The sequence below is a fragment of the Moschus berezovskii genome, chromosome 1, assembly GCF_049115385.1.
Source record: "Moschus berezovskii isolate FMDL1 chromosome 1, NW_MosBer_1.0, whole genome shotgun sequence".
Classification (NCBI taxonomy): domain Eukaryota; kingdom Metazoa; phylum Chordata; class Mammalia; order Artiodactyla; family Moschidae; genus Moschus; species Moschus berezovskii.
In genome coordinates, this window is record NC_142460.1 from 78,368,010 (window position 1) to 78,384,744 (window position 16,735).

Below are 16,735 nucleotides of genomic sequence, written 5' to 3' on the forward strand. Positions count from 1 at the left end.
CTAAGCAACAACATTGTGCCTTTTAAGACTTACGCATAAAAGGAGCATGAGAAATTGCACCAATTCATGACAACTGCTTAATCTTTTTGTCAGTTACCTCATGAGTGCGTATAAATCATGAAATATTCTACTATGGGCCCAACACTCTATGGTGGTGAAACGAAAGAACTAAAAAAGGCCAAGATGCCTAAGCACTATGTAGCAATTCATATCTTTTATCTTATATTTTTTCCCATAAAGTCTTGAGTGTTTTCTCTCTGAGGTCCTTTTCCTAAATCCTTATAGTTCTCTTTTGGCTCTGTCTTTCCCCATTTTGTACGCTTCCTCAGCTTGTGGCTCAGCTGGTAAAGAATCTGCCTGCAGTGCAGGAGACCTGGGTTCAATGCTGGGTTGGGAAGATCCGCTGGAGAAGGGAACAGCTACCCACTCCAGTATTCTGGCCCTTGAGAACTCCATGGACAGTATGGTTCATGGAGTTGCAAACAGTCGGACACGACTAAGTGACTTTTGCTTCAGCAACATATTCCATCCATCCTCTTTATTAATTTCCTTCAGTGATTGCAAAATATTAGATTTACAGACTTTAATAGATTCACAGTATCATAGGTTACAATAATATAAGCATAACTGAGATTATAATCAAAACTCTTTTTTAAAGATAAAGAAGGTTGAGGACTAGTCAGGCGTTGAACTGGGGGACAAATAATGGTCCTGCCTTCCACGTACCACTTTACCTAGCATAAAGTTCCACTTTATTTCTATATCCTGGCCAGCATAAATTTCTTCATTTTTAGGTATTTCCTATCACTTAATAAATCTCGCACTGTAATTTATGTTTACATCTCATCAAACACTGCTCAAAGTTAATTGTAAACTGTTTGGGTTTTCAAGAATCAGATTGAGACAAGTGGCCTGCAGAGAACATTTAGAAAACCTTGAATATTTACATATTTACAATTGCTCTGAGACCACAGACAAGTTCACTTAAATACTTCCAGTTTCCAAAAATTCAGAAAAAATTAAGCAAATTCAAAGTCAAGTCATGAGGTTATTGAAAAATTGAGGAGAAAGGGTAAAATAATTCACCAAAAGAAAGTGTTTAAAAACATTATGCCTGGATGTGGTTGGAAGTGCAACAAAAAAAGGGAAGAGGTCAAAAGCAGAAAGGTCAAGTGAAACCCGTCTTTCCAGAAGTCCGTTCCCCTCCTTGAAGTTAATAAACAACTTCAGCCTTCTCATTTCTGTTTTCATTTTCTTGGATAAGTCAATAACAGTCTATGAAGCCTGCAACTCTGTGCCAGCATCGTGAAAAACAAGATAGTTATAGGTAAAGAGCTTTTTAACCTCAAAGAATGTATCATTTAATTGGTGAGGTAAGATTAACCATCAATGCCACTTTTCTGGAATAAATTTACTAACTACCACTCTTCAAGTTTAACTGAACTGAAAGGAAGGCTCCGGGGGACCTTATACGCTAGTTATTAGGGCTTATAGGAATAAACAAGACAAGGTACCTCCCTTGAGGGCGCTTGCCTTCTAATGGGAAATAGGCTTGACAGATGGGAGAGTGAAATAACACTATAAAAAGGTGCAGACCTTGCTTGGGTGTGCAGAGGATTAATTTCAACTGTGACTATAGGGGCAAAGCTGAATGGAAAGTTTATATTTGAGATGAACCTTAGTGAGTGAGTAGCTTTTTGATCATCAGAGCAGTGAACAGGACAGGGGAGGTATTTTAAGTCTAGGAAAGTTGAAGGGAAAAAGGTACACTATCCAGGTATCTCACGGCAGCTTCAGGGAACTGATACACTCTTGGATCATGGTTTTCTGAAAATACTGATATGGAGATAACTAGTTGCTTCAGAGTAAATGGAATAAGCACTGGGGTATGGGGAGAAAAGTTTAAATGTTGTTTATCTAGCATGAGAAAACACAGAGCCTAATTCTTTTGGAATATTTATAAAGTTCATATAAATAGCTAGAAATGATAATATTCAATTAAACATAGTTGTTCAAATGCTAACAGATTGTGTGATATTGATAGCCACCCAGCCTCACTGGCCCTCAATTCTTTACAAAATAAGATGAAAGGGGACTTCTCTGGTCCAGTGGTTAAAGAGTCTATGCTGCCACTGCAGAGGGCAGGGGTTCAATCCCTAGTCAGGGATCTAAGACTCCGAATGCCACATACTATGGCAAAAATAAATAAATAAAGCAGATGAAAAAATTGTACAACAACAACAAAAAAATAGGAAGTCAACCTCTCCACACACATATATTCAACTTCACTTCCCTCAGTGTGTTCAGTTCAGTTCAGTCACTCAGTCATGCCTGACTCTTTGCGACTCCATGAATCACAGCACACCAGGCCTCCCTGTCCAACACCAACTCCTGGAGTTCACTCAAACTCTTGTCCATTGAGTCAGTGATGCCATCCAGCCATCTCATTCTCTGTCATCCCCTTCTCCTCCCACCCCCAATCCCTACCAGCATCAGAGTCTTTTCTAGTGAGTTAACTCTTTGCATGAGGTGGCCAAAGTATTGGAGTTTCAGCTTTAGCATCAGTCCTTCCAAAGAACACCCAGGACTGATCTCCTTTAGAATGGACTAGTTGGATCTCCTTGCAGTCCAAGGGACTCTCTAGAGTCTTCTCCAGCACCACAGTTCAAAAGCATCAATTCTTCGGCTATCAGCTTTCTCCACAGTCCAGCTCTCACATCCATACATGATCACTGGAAAAACCATAGCCTTGACTAAACAGACCTTTGTTGGCAAAGTAATGTCTCTGCTTTTTAATATGCTATCTAGGTTGGTCATAACTTTCCTTCCAAGGAGTAAGCGTCTTTTAATTTCATGGCTGCAATCAGTGTGTTCAGTTCAGTTTCTCAGTCATGTCCGACTCTTTGCAACCCCATGAATCACAGCACGCCAGGCCTCCCTGTCCATCACCAACTCCCAGAGTTCACTCAAACTCATGTCCATCAAGTTGGTGATGCCATCCAGCCATCTCATTCTCTGTCATCCCCGTCTCCTCCCACCCACAATCCCTCCCAGCAACAGAGTCTTTTCCAGTGAGTCAACTCGTCGCATGAGGTGGCCAAAGTATTGGAGTTTCAGCTTTAGCATCAGTCCTTCCAATGAAGACCCAGGACTGATCTCCTTTAGGATGGACTGGTTGGATCTCCTTGCAGTCCAAGGGACTCTCAGGAGTCTTCTCCAGCACCACCGTTCAGTGTGTTACTGATGCTAAATCTCTAAGACATCTGGGTCTCTCATTCTATTATAATGTTACCTTTCCATTTGGGCCTCCCAGATGGCTTTGTGGTAAAGAATCTACCTAGCAAGCTGCAGACTAGACTTTGATTCCTGGGTCAATGACCTGCAATGGGATAATAGAAACATCACTGTGGTTCTTGTATGTTATCAGAAGGATGAAGATCATTGGCTGTCACACTGAGTAGCATAGGAATTTTTCTTGAGTGGAGGAAAGAACGGATGGAGGCTTGTGAATAGGCATTAAAAGTCATCAAGGTTATTCCCTCTAGAAAGAAGATGTTAACACTGTCTACCTGCCTGAAACTAAAATGGATGTTTGCAGTCAGGAATAACGCACTGAGTTAATGATACAATTCTAATTTTCCATCTGACGAGCATGATGACACTTTTTTGCTGCTTTTCCTGAACTATTAATATGTATAACCATTTTATGGGCTTCCCTGGTGGCTCAAATGGTAAAGAATCTGCCAGCAATGCGGGACACCTGGGTTCTATCCCTGGGTTGGGAATATCTCCTGGAGAAGGGCATGGAAACCCACACCAGGATTCTTGCCTGGAGACTCACCATGGATAGAGAAGCCTGGTGGGCTACAGTCCATAGGGTCACAAAGAGTCCAATACAACTGAGCAACTAAGCACAACACAGCACATAATCATTTTATGACACTCAGGATATCCAAAGCTGTTCCCAAAGGGTTTGTCTTGTCAATCATCTTCTGAAAAAGAATGAAGATCACAGTTGCTTTTGGCTGGGTTTATCAGTCAACATTAATTATTGTTGTTTCTGCTGTTTCCTCAAATATTTATATCTAATGGGTGGGAAATTTTAAATGCTAAAAATAATTAAAATAAATGCATGCAGTGAATGATGAAACCTCTGCTGTCTCCAGGCTCTCATATGATGAAGTATCCCTTTTTAAGTCACTATAGGTTTAGGAAGCCTCTCCTTTAAAAAATCATCATGAAAACTGCTACTGCATTATTCAGTTCAGTTCAGTTCAGTTCAGTCACTCAGTCGTGTCCGACTCTCCGCGACCCCATGAATCACAGCACGCCAGGCCTCCCTGTCCATCACCAACTCCCGGAGTTCACACAAACTCATGTCCACAGAGTCGGTGATGCCATCCAGCCATCTCATTCTCTGTCGTCCCCTTCTCCTCCTGCCCCCAACCTTTCCCAGCATCAGAGTCTTTTCCAGTGAGTCAACTCGTCGCATGAGGTGGCCAAAATATTGTAGTTTCAGCTTTAGCATCAGTCCTTCCAATGAACACTCAGGATTGATCTCCTTTAGAATGGACTGATTGGATCTCCTTGCAGTACAAGGGACTCTCAAGAGTCTTCTCCAACACCACAGTTCAAAAGCATCAATTCTTCGGTGATCAGCTTTCTTCACAGTCCTATTACATAATATATATTCCATGGCTAGGGTATACCTAGTATAATTGATGCATCATTGTTAACAACCTTTTTTTTTCTCCTATATTCAGAAATAATCATGAAATGAAACAAATAATAAAATGGCCAAAAAAGAAACTGACTTTTTTTTGTCATTAAACTTCATATATAACGCAATGCAGGGACTTCCCTGGCAGTCCAGTGGTTAAGACTCTGTACTTCCGATGCAGGGGGTACAAGTTTGATCCCCAGTGGGGGAACTAAGATCCCACATACCATATGGCTAAAAAAATTATTTTAAAAAAATGAAAATTTTAAAATATTTGAAAAATAGAATGCAAAAAAAAAAGGAAAAGTGCGCAGGTATTTATTTAATACTTTTATATGTATCTAAACAGTGTGATGGAGAAGGAAATGGCAACCCACTCCAGTGTTCTTGCCTGGAGAATACCAGGGACGGGGGAGCCTGGTGGGCTTCCGTCTATGGGGTCACACAGTCGGACACGACTGAAGTGACTTAGCAGCAGCAGCAAACAGTGTGAACTTGGATCCTTTAGTTACAGCCTGATTTGTGGTTTATATAAGCAATTTTCCAGTAATTAAAACTAAAGTTCTATAAAAAATATAATATAAACAATTACTATATTGTACCAATACTACTATCATAAAGTTTTATTTTCTTGATTCATTCTTTAATATTAAAACAACACTTTAAAGATTATCAAATACAAAGCTAAAACTATATAGCTATTAGTCAATAAAGCATTTCAATTATAAAGATATCAATCAATAAAACATTTCAGATATAAACTTTAGTTCATGCATGAAAAAATATTGCACCTGACAGTCTGTGTTCTGTTTCACTGTTTTGAATTTTAAACAAATATTCAAAATATTTGCATGGAACAAAAGAAATGAAACTTTACATTGTGTTTCCTTGTCTCTCTAATCACTATGATATTATTGCTTATTTAAAATCTCCTGTTTAAATGCAGAAATATGTAGTACCACAGGGGTTTGAGACACAAACTATGCCTAAAGCTCAAGTAATTCTGAACATTATGAATTTACTCTTGAAGTGAACATGCCTGTGTGCATGCTAAGTCGATTCAGTCATGTCCGACTGTTTGTGGCTCCACGGACTGTAGCCCACCAGGCTCCTCTGTTCATGGGTTACTCCAGGGAAGAATACTGGAGTAGTTGCTATGCCCTACTCTAGGGGATCTTTCCAACCCAGAGATTGAACCCCATGTCTCCTGCACCTCCTGCATTGCAGATGGAGTCTTTACTACTGAGCCACCAGGGAAGCCCACATGTAGCTGAATTTTTATGTGTGCAGGGCCAACTCTCTAACCAGGATGTTCTCTAAGTTAACATTCATGTAGATGCAGTATTTATCAAAGGGAAAGTACTGAAAAATGTACTCATTTGAAACTTACATACATATTATTAAAATTCAGGAGTAACCATAGTAATTATTTAGAACTTAGACCAAAATGCTTGGGTGTGGAGGAAACATTTTATCACTGATGTTCAGAATTGCTGGTACGTGGTCATTAAAAGTAGACTGACTTTTGTTGTTTGTTTTAAAACTCTGTACTCTGTACAGACAATGTACCCCTTTATTGCCCACATCCCAGGAGTGTGGACATCCCACTGTTCATGATTATTTAGTAATGGAACAGTTTTTAGTGCTAAGGGGATACAGAAAGAGCCTCACCTGGCTCTTCAGTTTTCCAATATGATTTTTTTTTCTTTAAATCTTGACAAGATATAATCTTTCAGAGTTTTCAGATCTCTTAGAGGGATAAAGCCTTCCTATCTGTCTGGACTATCAGAGAAAACGTCAAGGAGGAGGTTGAATCTTCTCCACCTCCAAATCCCACCCCAGGGCAGTTCTAGTGCCCTTTACATTATCGAAGTATAATATCACTGTCTACCTAATCACATGGCTAGAGCCTGGGTGCCATCCTTGTCTCCTGCCCCATTCCATCAGTCACCAAGTTAAGTTAATTCAGTATCCAAAATATCTTTGGATTTGTTTTCATGCCACTGCCTTAATTTGGGTCTCATTCTACTTCATGAGGATTACTGTCACAGCTTAACTAGTCTTCTGCATTCCAAACTTGACCTTTTTCCTCTCCCTCAACCAAATTCATTCTTCACATTAGTGCCTACTGGCAAATGTCCAGGCTTCATCAAATGGCATTTATCCCCTGCTTCTTTATGCAAACTTATTCCCCTCCCTTCCACAACACACTCTAGCAACCCACATCCACTTGATGCCACACCAAATGCCCCATGCTATTTTGTGTGACATGCATTACTGTATTATAGTTAAATACGTGTTTATGCTTCTGTCTTCTGATCTTCCTATCATCCCAGGGATAGCAAAAGGAGATGGCCTTAGAAAAAGTGTGAAAGTGAGAAGCATGATGTACCCTGAGACTGAACAGAAAGAGCTTCATGAAGAGAAAAATCCCCTGCTCACAACTCCTATGCTGTTTGTGCACTAAGGACACAAAACAGACACAGCTGAGTCCTTAGAGTGTGTGTGCTTAGTCCCTCAGTCGTGTCCAACTCTGCAGCCTCATGGACTGTAGCCCACCAGGCTCCTCTGTCCATGGAATTCTTCAGGCAAGAATACTGGAGTGGGTTGCCATTCCCTTCTCCAGGCAATCTTCCCAACCCAGGGATCAAACCCAGGTCTCCTGCATTGCAGACAGATTCTTTACCATCTGAGCTATCAGGGAAGCCCTGAGTCCTTTGGGATGTGGACTCAAAATGTCAAGGTGAAGGATATATGCATCTCAACATACCCTTTAGTGGTTATAACCTAAGTACTAAAGAAAAACTAGATCTTATAAGTATGTAGTGTAGAAAGGCCTGATTTATGTCCATTCGGGGTGATGCTCAAAGTATTTAAGAAGTGACACTCCATGGTTATCCAGACACCTAGATCAACCAATCAGAAAGGCATGCCAACCACAAAAAACTGCATGGCCCAATATCTTCCAGCTGAGCAAACCTAGCCACAGGTGTAAATACCATAACGAGCTAGACAGAGTAAGTAATTTGTAAAACTCAATAACAACTGAGAAAAAAAGAGGTTTATGGTTATGAATCTTAAATGAAATACAGTTATTTCTTATTTTTAAAGATGATATACCTTGATTATCACTATTGCCATGAGGAAAACCCCAACAGATTTTAACCTCTCTATTGAAAAATTCTTACATCTATGGAAAGTTCAAAATTGTTACATTCACTGAAATAAATGAATGACAGTAAAATGACAGTGATGAAGCCTGAGTGCCTTAATTTGACCTAAGACTGTGTTAGAGTTGACCATAAATATGTACATATAAAAGCTAAAATGACTGTGACAAGTGTGTGTGTGTGCTAAGTCACTTCAGTCGTGCCCGACTCTTTGCGACTCTATGGACTGTAGCTGGCCAGGCTCCTCTGTCCATGGGATTCTCCAGCCAAGAATACTGAAGTGCGTTGCCATGTCCTTCTCCAGGGGATCTTCTCAACCCAGGGATCAAACTCAAGTCTCTTATGTCTCCTGAATTGGCAAGCAAGTTCTTTACAACTAGCATCACCTGGGAAGCCCATGACAAGAATACTATGCCAATAATTTTCCCTTACATGAACCAGGATTTTAGCTTCTATCAGAAGGTAGACAAACAACTATCAAAAACTTCAGATATGTGATGGGGAGGCCTCAGAAGAAGATTAGTCTTCAGACTCAGGAAGAAATACGCCTTCAGAGGATGCTAGTAGTATGATCTTCCTTGCTTTAGAGTCTAGAGGGGTGGAGCGGAGAGATGGGTACTAACAAGGAAGGGAAACAGGTGCCTATCCCTTGCAAACTGGTTTAGGGGGCCCCATGACACAGTGACTTGAGCATGTTGTTGTTGTTTAGTGGTTAAGTCCAACTTTTTTGCAACCCCGTGGACTGCAGCCATACTGGAGTGGGTTGCCATTTCCTCCTCCAGGACTTAGGGCATAGGCAAGGCCAATCCACACATAGCAACAGCTGCCATGTAATCACACATCAAAGATCCTGGAAGGACATCCACCCAGACAGCCTTAAGGAATCTCATGCACAGCATCAGGAAGCCCACATGACCTACTTCCCATCACAAGCTGGCTCACAAAATCAGAAATGTCGTGACTTGAGATGAGGGTAGGGGAATTCCACTGCATGCAGAAACCACTAATTTAATGTTGTATTAAGTAGTGTTGATTAAACTTATTATTTTAACTTTGTGGTAAACAAACCCATACCACAAGTCAGATATTTCCAGAAGTGCTGGGAATATCTGGGGAAATTTGAATAAGGGTGATGCACACATCCATTGTTAAAATTAGAAACCCTATTTTAAAGGATGATCTTTGTTAAAGGAAAATCCTGTGACTTGATTTCAGGGATGCAATGAAGATTTGCTGATCTCAGCCCCTATGGCAAGATGAATGATTCACACATTTTTACCTGACAAACAAGATGTAATATAATAGAGATCACAGACGGAGAAGTAGTATGAAAAACTAGTTCAAGATTTTTTTTTCCTTTTCTGTGCATATTGTCTGATACTGGTTGCCTTAGGGATAGGCAATCCGTCCTTGTCTAAACACAAATACACCACACATAGTCACACACAGACTCATAAGATGTAAAATTCCTTTAGCAAAAATGGAACTGGAAAGAATGAACTTCACACCAAGAATACAAATGGTATGAATTAATATTTATTCCCTTTACTTAAAAAACAAAGACCATGAAATGAATAGAGAGAATTTTCACATTCATTTTCTATTACTATATCCTTCTTAAAAATCTTCTTAAAATGGTATGTGAAAACTTTAAGTTTGCTTTCGTGTGGTATTTATAGAGCACAGTTCAGTTCAGTCACTCAGTTGTGACCGACTCTTTGCGACTCCATGAACCGCAGCACACCAGGCCTCCCTGTCCATCACTAACTCCCAGAGTCCACCCAAACCCATGTCCATTGAGTCGGTGATGCCATCCAACCATCTCATCCTCTGTAATCCCCTTCTCCTGCCCTCAATCTTTCCCAGTATCAGGGTCTTTTCAAGTAAGTCAGCTCTTCGCATGAGGTGGCCAAAGTATTGGAGCTTCAGCTTCAACATCAGTCCTACCAATGAACTCCCAGGACTGATCTCCTTTAGGATGGACTGGCTGGATCTCCTTGATGTCCAAGGGACTCTCAAGAGTCTTCTCCAACACCACAGTTCAAAAGCATCAATTCTTCTGTGCTCAACTTTCTTGATAGTCCAACTCTCACATCCATACGTGACTACTGGAAAAACCATAGCCTTGACTAGACGGAGCTTTGTTGGAAAAATTAATGTCTCTGCTTTTTAATATGCTATCTAGGTTGGTCATAACTTTCCTTTCAAGGAGTAAGCGTCTTTTAATTTCATGGCTGCAATCAGCATCTGCAGTGATTTTGGAGCCCAAAAAAATTAAGTCTGACACTGTTTCCACTGTTTCCCCATCTATTTGCCATGAAGTGTTATAGAGCACATTTTGAAGCAATTTCTTCTAGGGCTGGAATTTCTCATAATGTGATGTAATTACTTTGGAGAATAGTTTGAAGACTATCCCTTTAATTCAGTAGTATTGAGAAATGTAAGATTTTAAGCCATATAGCTCTTGGTTTTATCTAGTTTGCCAAAATTCTGAAATTTTTTTGACTTAATACAGTCATTCTAGTATTTGCCACAGCTTTGTCAAACAGCAAAGTATACAAAGTACCTGCACCATTTCCTTTCCCTGAGATATTAAAGAACAGGACAAGCAGAGAACTTCAGTGATCATCAGGTCAGATAGTTTGTCACATTTGGAAATCAGTCTTCAGAATCACTGCCCTATCTTCGTTGCCACTTGCCCACAATTACATCATATTTCACATTATCAAAGTACTATAAACCCATTAGGATGGTGCTCTCAACAGAAGGAAAACAAGGATATGACTAATGTTTTTGAGTTCTTATTACATACCATACATATTTTCTTTTGATCCTCAAAGCAATTTTATAAGGTAGTTATTATTATCTTTATCTTCAGTGGGAGAAACCAAGTATAGAGAAGTTAAGCCACTTACTTAAGATCCCCAGCTGGCGGGAATCAGAGCCAGGACGGGGACTTGAACCCAGGCCTGGCTCACTCCAAGGCATAAGCTCTTATCTAGAAGAGTAGTTGTGAAAGCACATGGGAACACACAGGAAGGTTGCTGGCACTGTGGCTAGTTCACAATACATAATAATAAATGCCAGGCATTACTATTTTTTGGATAGGATGAATTTAGGGAAGTGACACAGCAGTTGAGTAATTGTCCAAGGGTACAAGTCCTGTGGGCAGCAGAGTCAAGGTGGAAACCCACAATGCCTGCCCCAAGAGCCTCTGCTCTGAACATTCACTTCCAACTGCTTTTGGGGATCAGCAGTGATCTGTATATTCACCAGCCAAATAAATATTATAGAGATAGAAAAAGGGTTCTATTCCATAGAAAAATGTCCTTTTATGTGTATGTTAGTCACTCAGTCATGTCTGACTCTTTGTGACCCCACGGACTGTAGCTTCCCAGGCTACCCCTGTCCATGGAATTCTCCAGGCAAGAATACTGGAGTGGGTAGCCATTTCCTCCTTCAGGGGATCTTCCCAACCCAAGGATCAAACTCAGGTCTCCTGTATTGCAGGCAGATTCTTTACCATCTATATGAGACATGAAATTCTTCAGAATTATACTAATGAAGAAGGTCAGCCTTGGTCAAAACTGGGAAGTAAAAAAATCTTTGTTCTGGGTGCTTTCTCACGCTTTCTCTGAGTACTTCTTTGTTACATTTCCACCAAGTGACAAATGACCCCCCTGTGACTCTGCCCTACTGGTCATGTCTTTGTCTCCCCAGGCCAGAGGATTTACTCCAATCCTGCAGAGTTCTGCCTGTCCTATATGATAAGGATGAGTATCTGGTGGCAAGTGCGTTAGCCAGTGTGTAATCATCTCTCAGGAATAGCAAAAGTGTCTAGCCAGTTCAATAGACCCTACAGAAAAATGATTCTTGTTGACAATCTAGAGGATAGTTCTGGGCAGGGAAGACTCTGGCATAGATGGGGCAGTCCTTCAGAGATGCTAAGCCTTCCACCTTGCTCACAGTGACCTTAGGGAAAAAAGCAGGACAGGAAAAGCCTAGAGCATACCTTAGAAGCTATGAACAGTAGCATTCAAGAGAACCTTTGGCATTTTATAAGAAACCAACATGAGTATTTCTAAATATTGCCTTCAGTGTTTGAGTGGCTATGTATGACATTCAGAGTAACCATCCTTCCATTTTGTGCTGTTGGAAGGACACAAGGAAAGTCCACCTCTACTTCTTTTCTAGATACTTCCTCACCTTCCTAAAATATTCTACTCGAGATTATACTGAGATTAACTGGTATCTTCAAAGCCCTAGAAGATACTTAGCATTATCAATGTGGGCAGAAATTGCCAATGGTCCTCCAATATTAATTCTCCTAATATCACAGAAGAAAAAGAAATGGGATAATAACCACCCAGCTAGAATCTAAATGTCCCAGCCCTCCTCACAGCCACTTCTGGAAAATGGGTTGTTTGTGATATATTCAAGTTCCATGTTATGCTTATAAGATAAATGTGGTTATCAGGAATGAGAAAAGAAGTTAGAGAGCTCTACCAGACAAACCTAATGTTTCCCCATGACTGTCTAGATGGCCCCTCGATCACTCTCCTTGTCTGTGTTCAATTTGAACCTCATATTGTACATGTTTAGATTCTGAGCACACTAACACGATTCCCCTGCATGTGTACACAGGCAAACAAATAATTTCTTCCATAAAGAAGCATGGAAATCAGAGTCCATAACCAAGGAGATAATGATATCAAGAGTTGTTTATAGCAACTTCTCTGATGGTCCAGAAGCTAAGACTCCATCCTCCGAAAGCAGGGGGCCCAAGTTCAATCCCTAGTCAGGGAACTAGATTTCACATGTGTGTGCTCAGTTGCTCAGTGGTATCTGACTCTTTGAGACCCCCATGGACTGTAGCCCACCGGCTCCTCTCTCCTGTCCATGGGATTTCCCAGGTAAGAATACTAGAGTAGGTTGCCATTTCCTTCTCTAAGGGATCTTCCAGACCCAGGGATCAAACCTGCATCTCCTGCATTGGCAGACAGATTATTTACCACTGCACCACCTGGGAAGCTCCAGATCACACAAACCACAACTAAAAAGAAAAAAGATCCCACAAGCTGCAACTAAGAGCTAGATCAGCCAAATAAATAAATAATATTTTTGGTAAAAAGAGTTGTTTATAGACAACTTTTTATAAACCTCAAATGAGAGATGATCTCCCAATACTGCTTTAAGGAGACTATCAAGCTAATAAAGTTTTGTACTAAATGGGGAAAAAAAGAAAACTAAACCATTATCAGTAAACTTACACAGCACTTACTGTGTAATTTTAGCTAATAAATTTCAGGTACTATTTTAAGAGTTTTACAGAATTAATTCAGTTACTACTTACAACATCCCTATAAGTTCGATATCATTGTTGTTCCCATTGTTTAGATGAGGAAAGAGAACCAGGGAGATTATAATCAGAGAAGCAGTAAATGGCAGAGATGGGAGAGTAGTCTAGTAATCTAGAATGATCTTACCTGCTTTACCATTGCTTTTCCAAGAAAAAAAGCAGAAGATTGGTTTCATTTTTGTACCTGGTTACAAATGCCTGTGAATATTTTTCTTTTAACAACTCTAAAATGTAAGTAAAGGTGAAACTCACAAACGATGGAAATTAAGTCGAAAAGTCCCAGAGAAGCAAGATAAACTGACTTCAATATTACAATAGAGGAAATTTTGATAGTCGGCCAGAGGAAGTAATAATTCATTAAAGAGTTCAGTGTTAGAAAAGTCTACTCAAGGCTGTGATCAACACAGGAATTAGTCTTTTCAAACCTTAATCCAGGAAATCCTGTAGCTGCAGAATGTATTCCTAGACACTTACATATAAGTTTGTCACATCTTATAGCAGGCACTTTTGTGATAACAATATATAGGTATTTGGCAGAAGGTTGAGCTCTATTTCTGGCATAAAACGTGTGTATTTCAAGAGGAACAAATAAACATATCCAGATAAATAAGCCTGATAAAGACACTGTGTTACAAAACCAGAATATGAAGGAATGAGAGATTCCAAGCACTTTTTGCCCCAGCATTTCTGCCCTGACCCAAGGATATGGCCTGCTCATACTGAAGAAACACAATCTGGGAGGAAGGTGGAGTACGGATTCAAGATTTCCTCCTGCCTTTATTCAGAATGTGTATAGTCTACACAGTGGCCAGACATTAACTGCAGTACTCCTGGCTGCTTGATGCTGGAATCCTTGGTTGATGCTCAAATTGAACAAGTTGAGCATCAAGTGGTCCAGGGACTCTCAGCTGGAGTCACTCACTGAGGATGGGGCAGGCGACTGACAAGAGCATCTCCACTTGGAGCCTTGTTCTTGCCAGCATAATCAGCCCATCTGTCCATGTATATGTGCTAACACTTCTATTACTTTCATCCAGACAGAAATCATATGTCAGATACAAAGGGACAAAGCTCCCTCTAACTTTTTTTGAGAAACACAAAATGCAAGCAAGAATTATTTCATTATGAAGGAGGACCTTCAACAGGAAGTTTGTAGAGAACATTACCTTTTTCACAACGTTATTATTGATGCAGCCACATTCCTAGGAATATATACACACACCTCACATTGCTTTGAAGTGGAAGGGAAACATTATTTTAAAACTATTCTTAAAGACTTTGAAACTTTGTGCCTGTATAAAGAATTCAGTAACTAAATCACAAGAAATCCCTAAGATAAAAATGTTAAAATAAATGAGGTTTAAAGGAATAGAGTCATCAGCTGTCAGTACAAATCTCACCAACCTATATTGTTGTTCAGTCACTGAGTAGTGTCCTACTGTTTGTGACCCCATGGACTGCAGCATGCCAGGTTTCCCTATCCTTCACTATCTCCCTGAGTTTGCTCAAACTCATGTCCATTGAGTCTACAGCCACCTGGGAAACCCCTCAACAACCTATACCCCTAATTTAATTCAAGTAATGCTGCAATCCAAAAACATATACAAGCTATCTGGCTAATCCTTTGTTCAAGGCTTTCTGTTTTATTGTTCAAATAATTCGAGTCACTCTACTTTGGGCTAAATATATTGTACAACATACTTCATTTATTCATTCTATTTTTAGCTGCAAAACCTCAACTATTTTAAATGATAATGTTAAAACTTGTTTCCCATTTATTTGATTATTGTGTGGGTTGTTTGGTGTAAAGAATATTAACAAAAATAACATTAATGTTTATGGTTTAGTCACTAAGTTGTGTCCAACTCTTATCAAGCTTTTATTATGTGAGTTTACTATGCTATGCACTTTACCTGTCGTAACTGTAGTCTTCACAATAGCTCCATAATTTAGGTAAATTATTATTATCTCTATTTTACAAGTGAGGAAACTAAGGATAAGAGAGGATAAGAAACTAAACCAAGGCCATGCAGAAAGTGGCAGAGCCAGTCAATGAACCCAGTTCTGACACACATTGAAAGGAGGGGCAGAGTTGAACTGTACTCCCTGTGTGATACAGCACTGCACATTCTTCAAGCTGGTATGATTTCTGTTTAATAATATTTAACTTCAGTTGTAACTAAGGTGAAAATTACAGCCAGCCATCTAAACATTTCATCAGCACAATACCAGATTTGTTGTTGTTGTGCTCAGTTGTGTCCGACTCTTTTGCGACCACATGGACTGTAGCCCACCAGGCTCCTCTATCCATGGGTTTCTCCAGACAAGAATACTGGAGTGGGTTGCCATTTCCTGCTCCAGGGAATCTTCTTGACCCAGGGATTGAACCTGAGTCTCCTGCATTGCAGGTGGATTCTTTACCACTGCACACCTGGGAAGCCCCATAATACCAAATACTTACAAACATAAAACACTTAAGAGAAGAGGTTTTTTTTTATTTTGCAGCTGTTTGTGTGCCATCCTGGTATCATGACGACAAATTCCAAAACACAATTTCAGAACTGAATATGACATGCTAAAGGATTTCAGTGACCGTATTTTCTGATTTGAAACTTATAAGAGTATGTGCTTGTGGGGATAAGGCAGGCTATTTGAAATCAGGAAATTTGAAACTTCTGTTGTCTTTCATGGCCCCTTCCTCTTTAAAATATACGGGCATCTCTGACGAAATAAAGGAGCAAGTGAACTCATCACTTTTTCACTTGTATAAAATTTTTGCAAAAGTGGCCAAACATAAATGCAGGATTCAAGCTGTTTTCTATATCACATGACACCATTCACCTTCAATATAATAAAAGCAGCGACAGAATGCACTGATCCCATATTTCTCAGCACTGTCTCATTCAGTATTCTCAAGGCACATGCCCCATGAAGCAATTAAGGAGATTTTATTTAGCCACATGCCTGCAACACAGGAGACCCAGGTTCGATTCCTGGGTCTGGAAGATCCTCTAGAAAAGGAAATGGCAATCCACTCCAGTGTTCTTGCCTGGAGAACCCTATGGACAGAGGAACCTGCAAAGCTACTGTACATGAGGATGCAAGAGTCAGACATGACTTAGCGACTAAACCCACCATTCCAGGGTAACCATGGAGTCATGTATAATCCCAGTTATCCAACACCTAAGCTAACCAACACTCCTCTAGTCTCAGTTTGAAAAGAAGAAGCTATTTATTCACCATCAGCATGGCATCCAGAACACTTTTGCTAGTATAGTGATAAATTTGTACTGAACTATTTATAGCATCTGCCCAGTTCTCTGTTCTTACCATCAGGATATGTTTTTAAGAAAACCAACCAAACTCTGACTTAGATACTGTTTTCTAATTTGGGCTATGTTCTTTCTACCATGTCTTCAGTCAGCAAATCCAACTACTTGGTTTCATCTAGCATCATCCACTAGGCATAAACACTATATCCTACTA

General features: G+C 40.0%; 1 protein-coding gene across 3 annotated transcripts in view; it reads right to left on the bottom strand.

The window, feature by feature from the left end:
* BTLA (B and T lymphocyte associated) overlaps positions 1-16,735 on the bottom strand; it is a 63,185-nt gene that overhangs the window by 17,999 nt on the left and 28,451 nt on the right. The window contains exon 2 of one of the 3 annotated variants that reach the window (XM_088836894.1): positions 3,842-3,992. The exons of the other annotated variants lie outside the window; for them this stretch is intronic. Within the exon in view, the coding sequence (XP_088693020.1) occupies positions 3,842-3,875 (34 nt within the window). The 5' untranslated portion in view covers positions 3,876-3,992. The remainder of the gene's footprint in view (positions 1-3,841; positions 3,993-16,735) is intronic. 3 annotated transcript variants of the gene reach the window in all.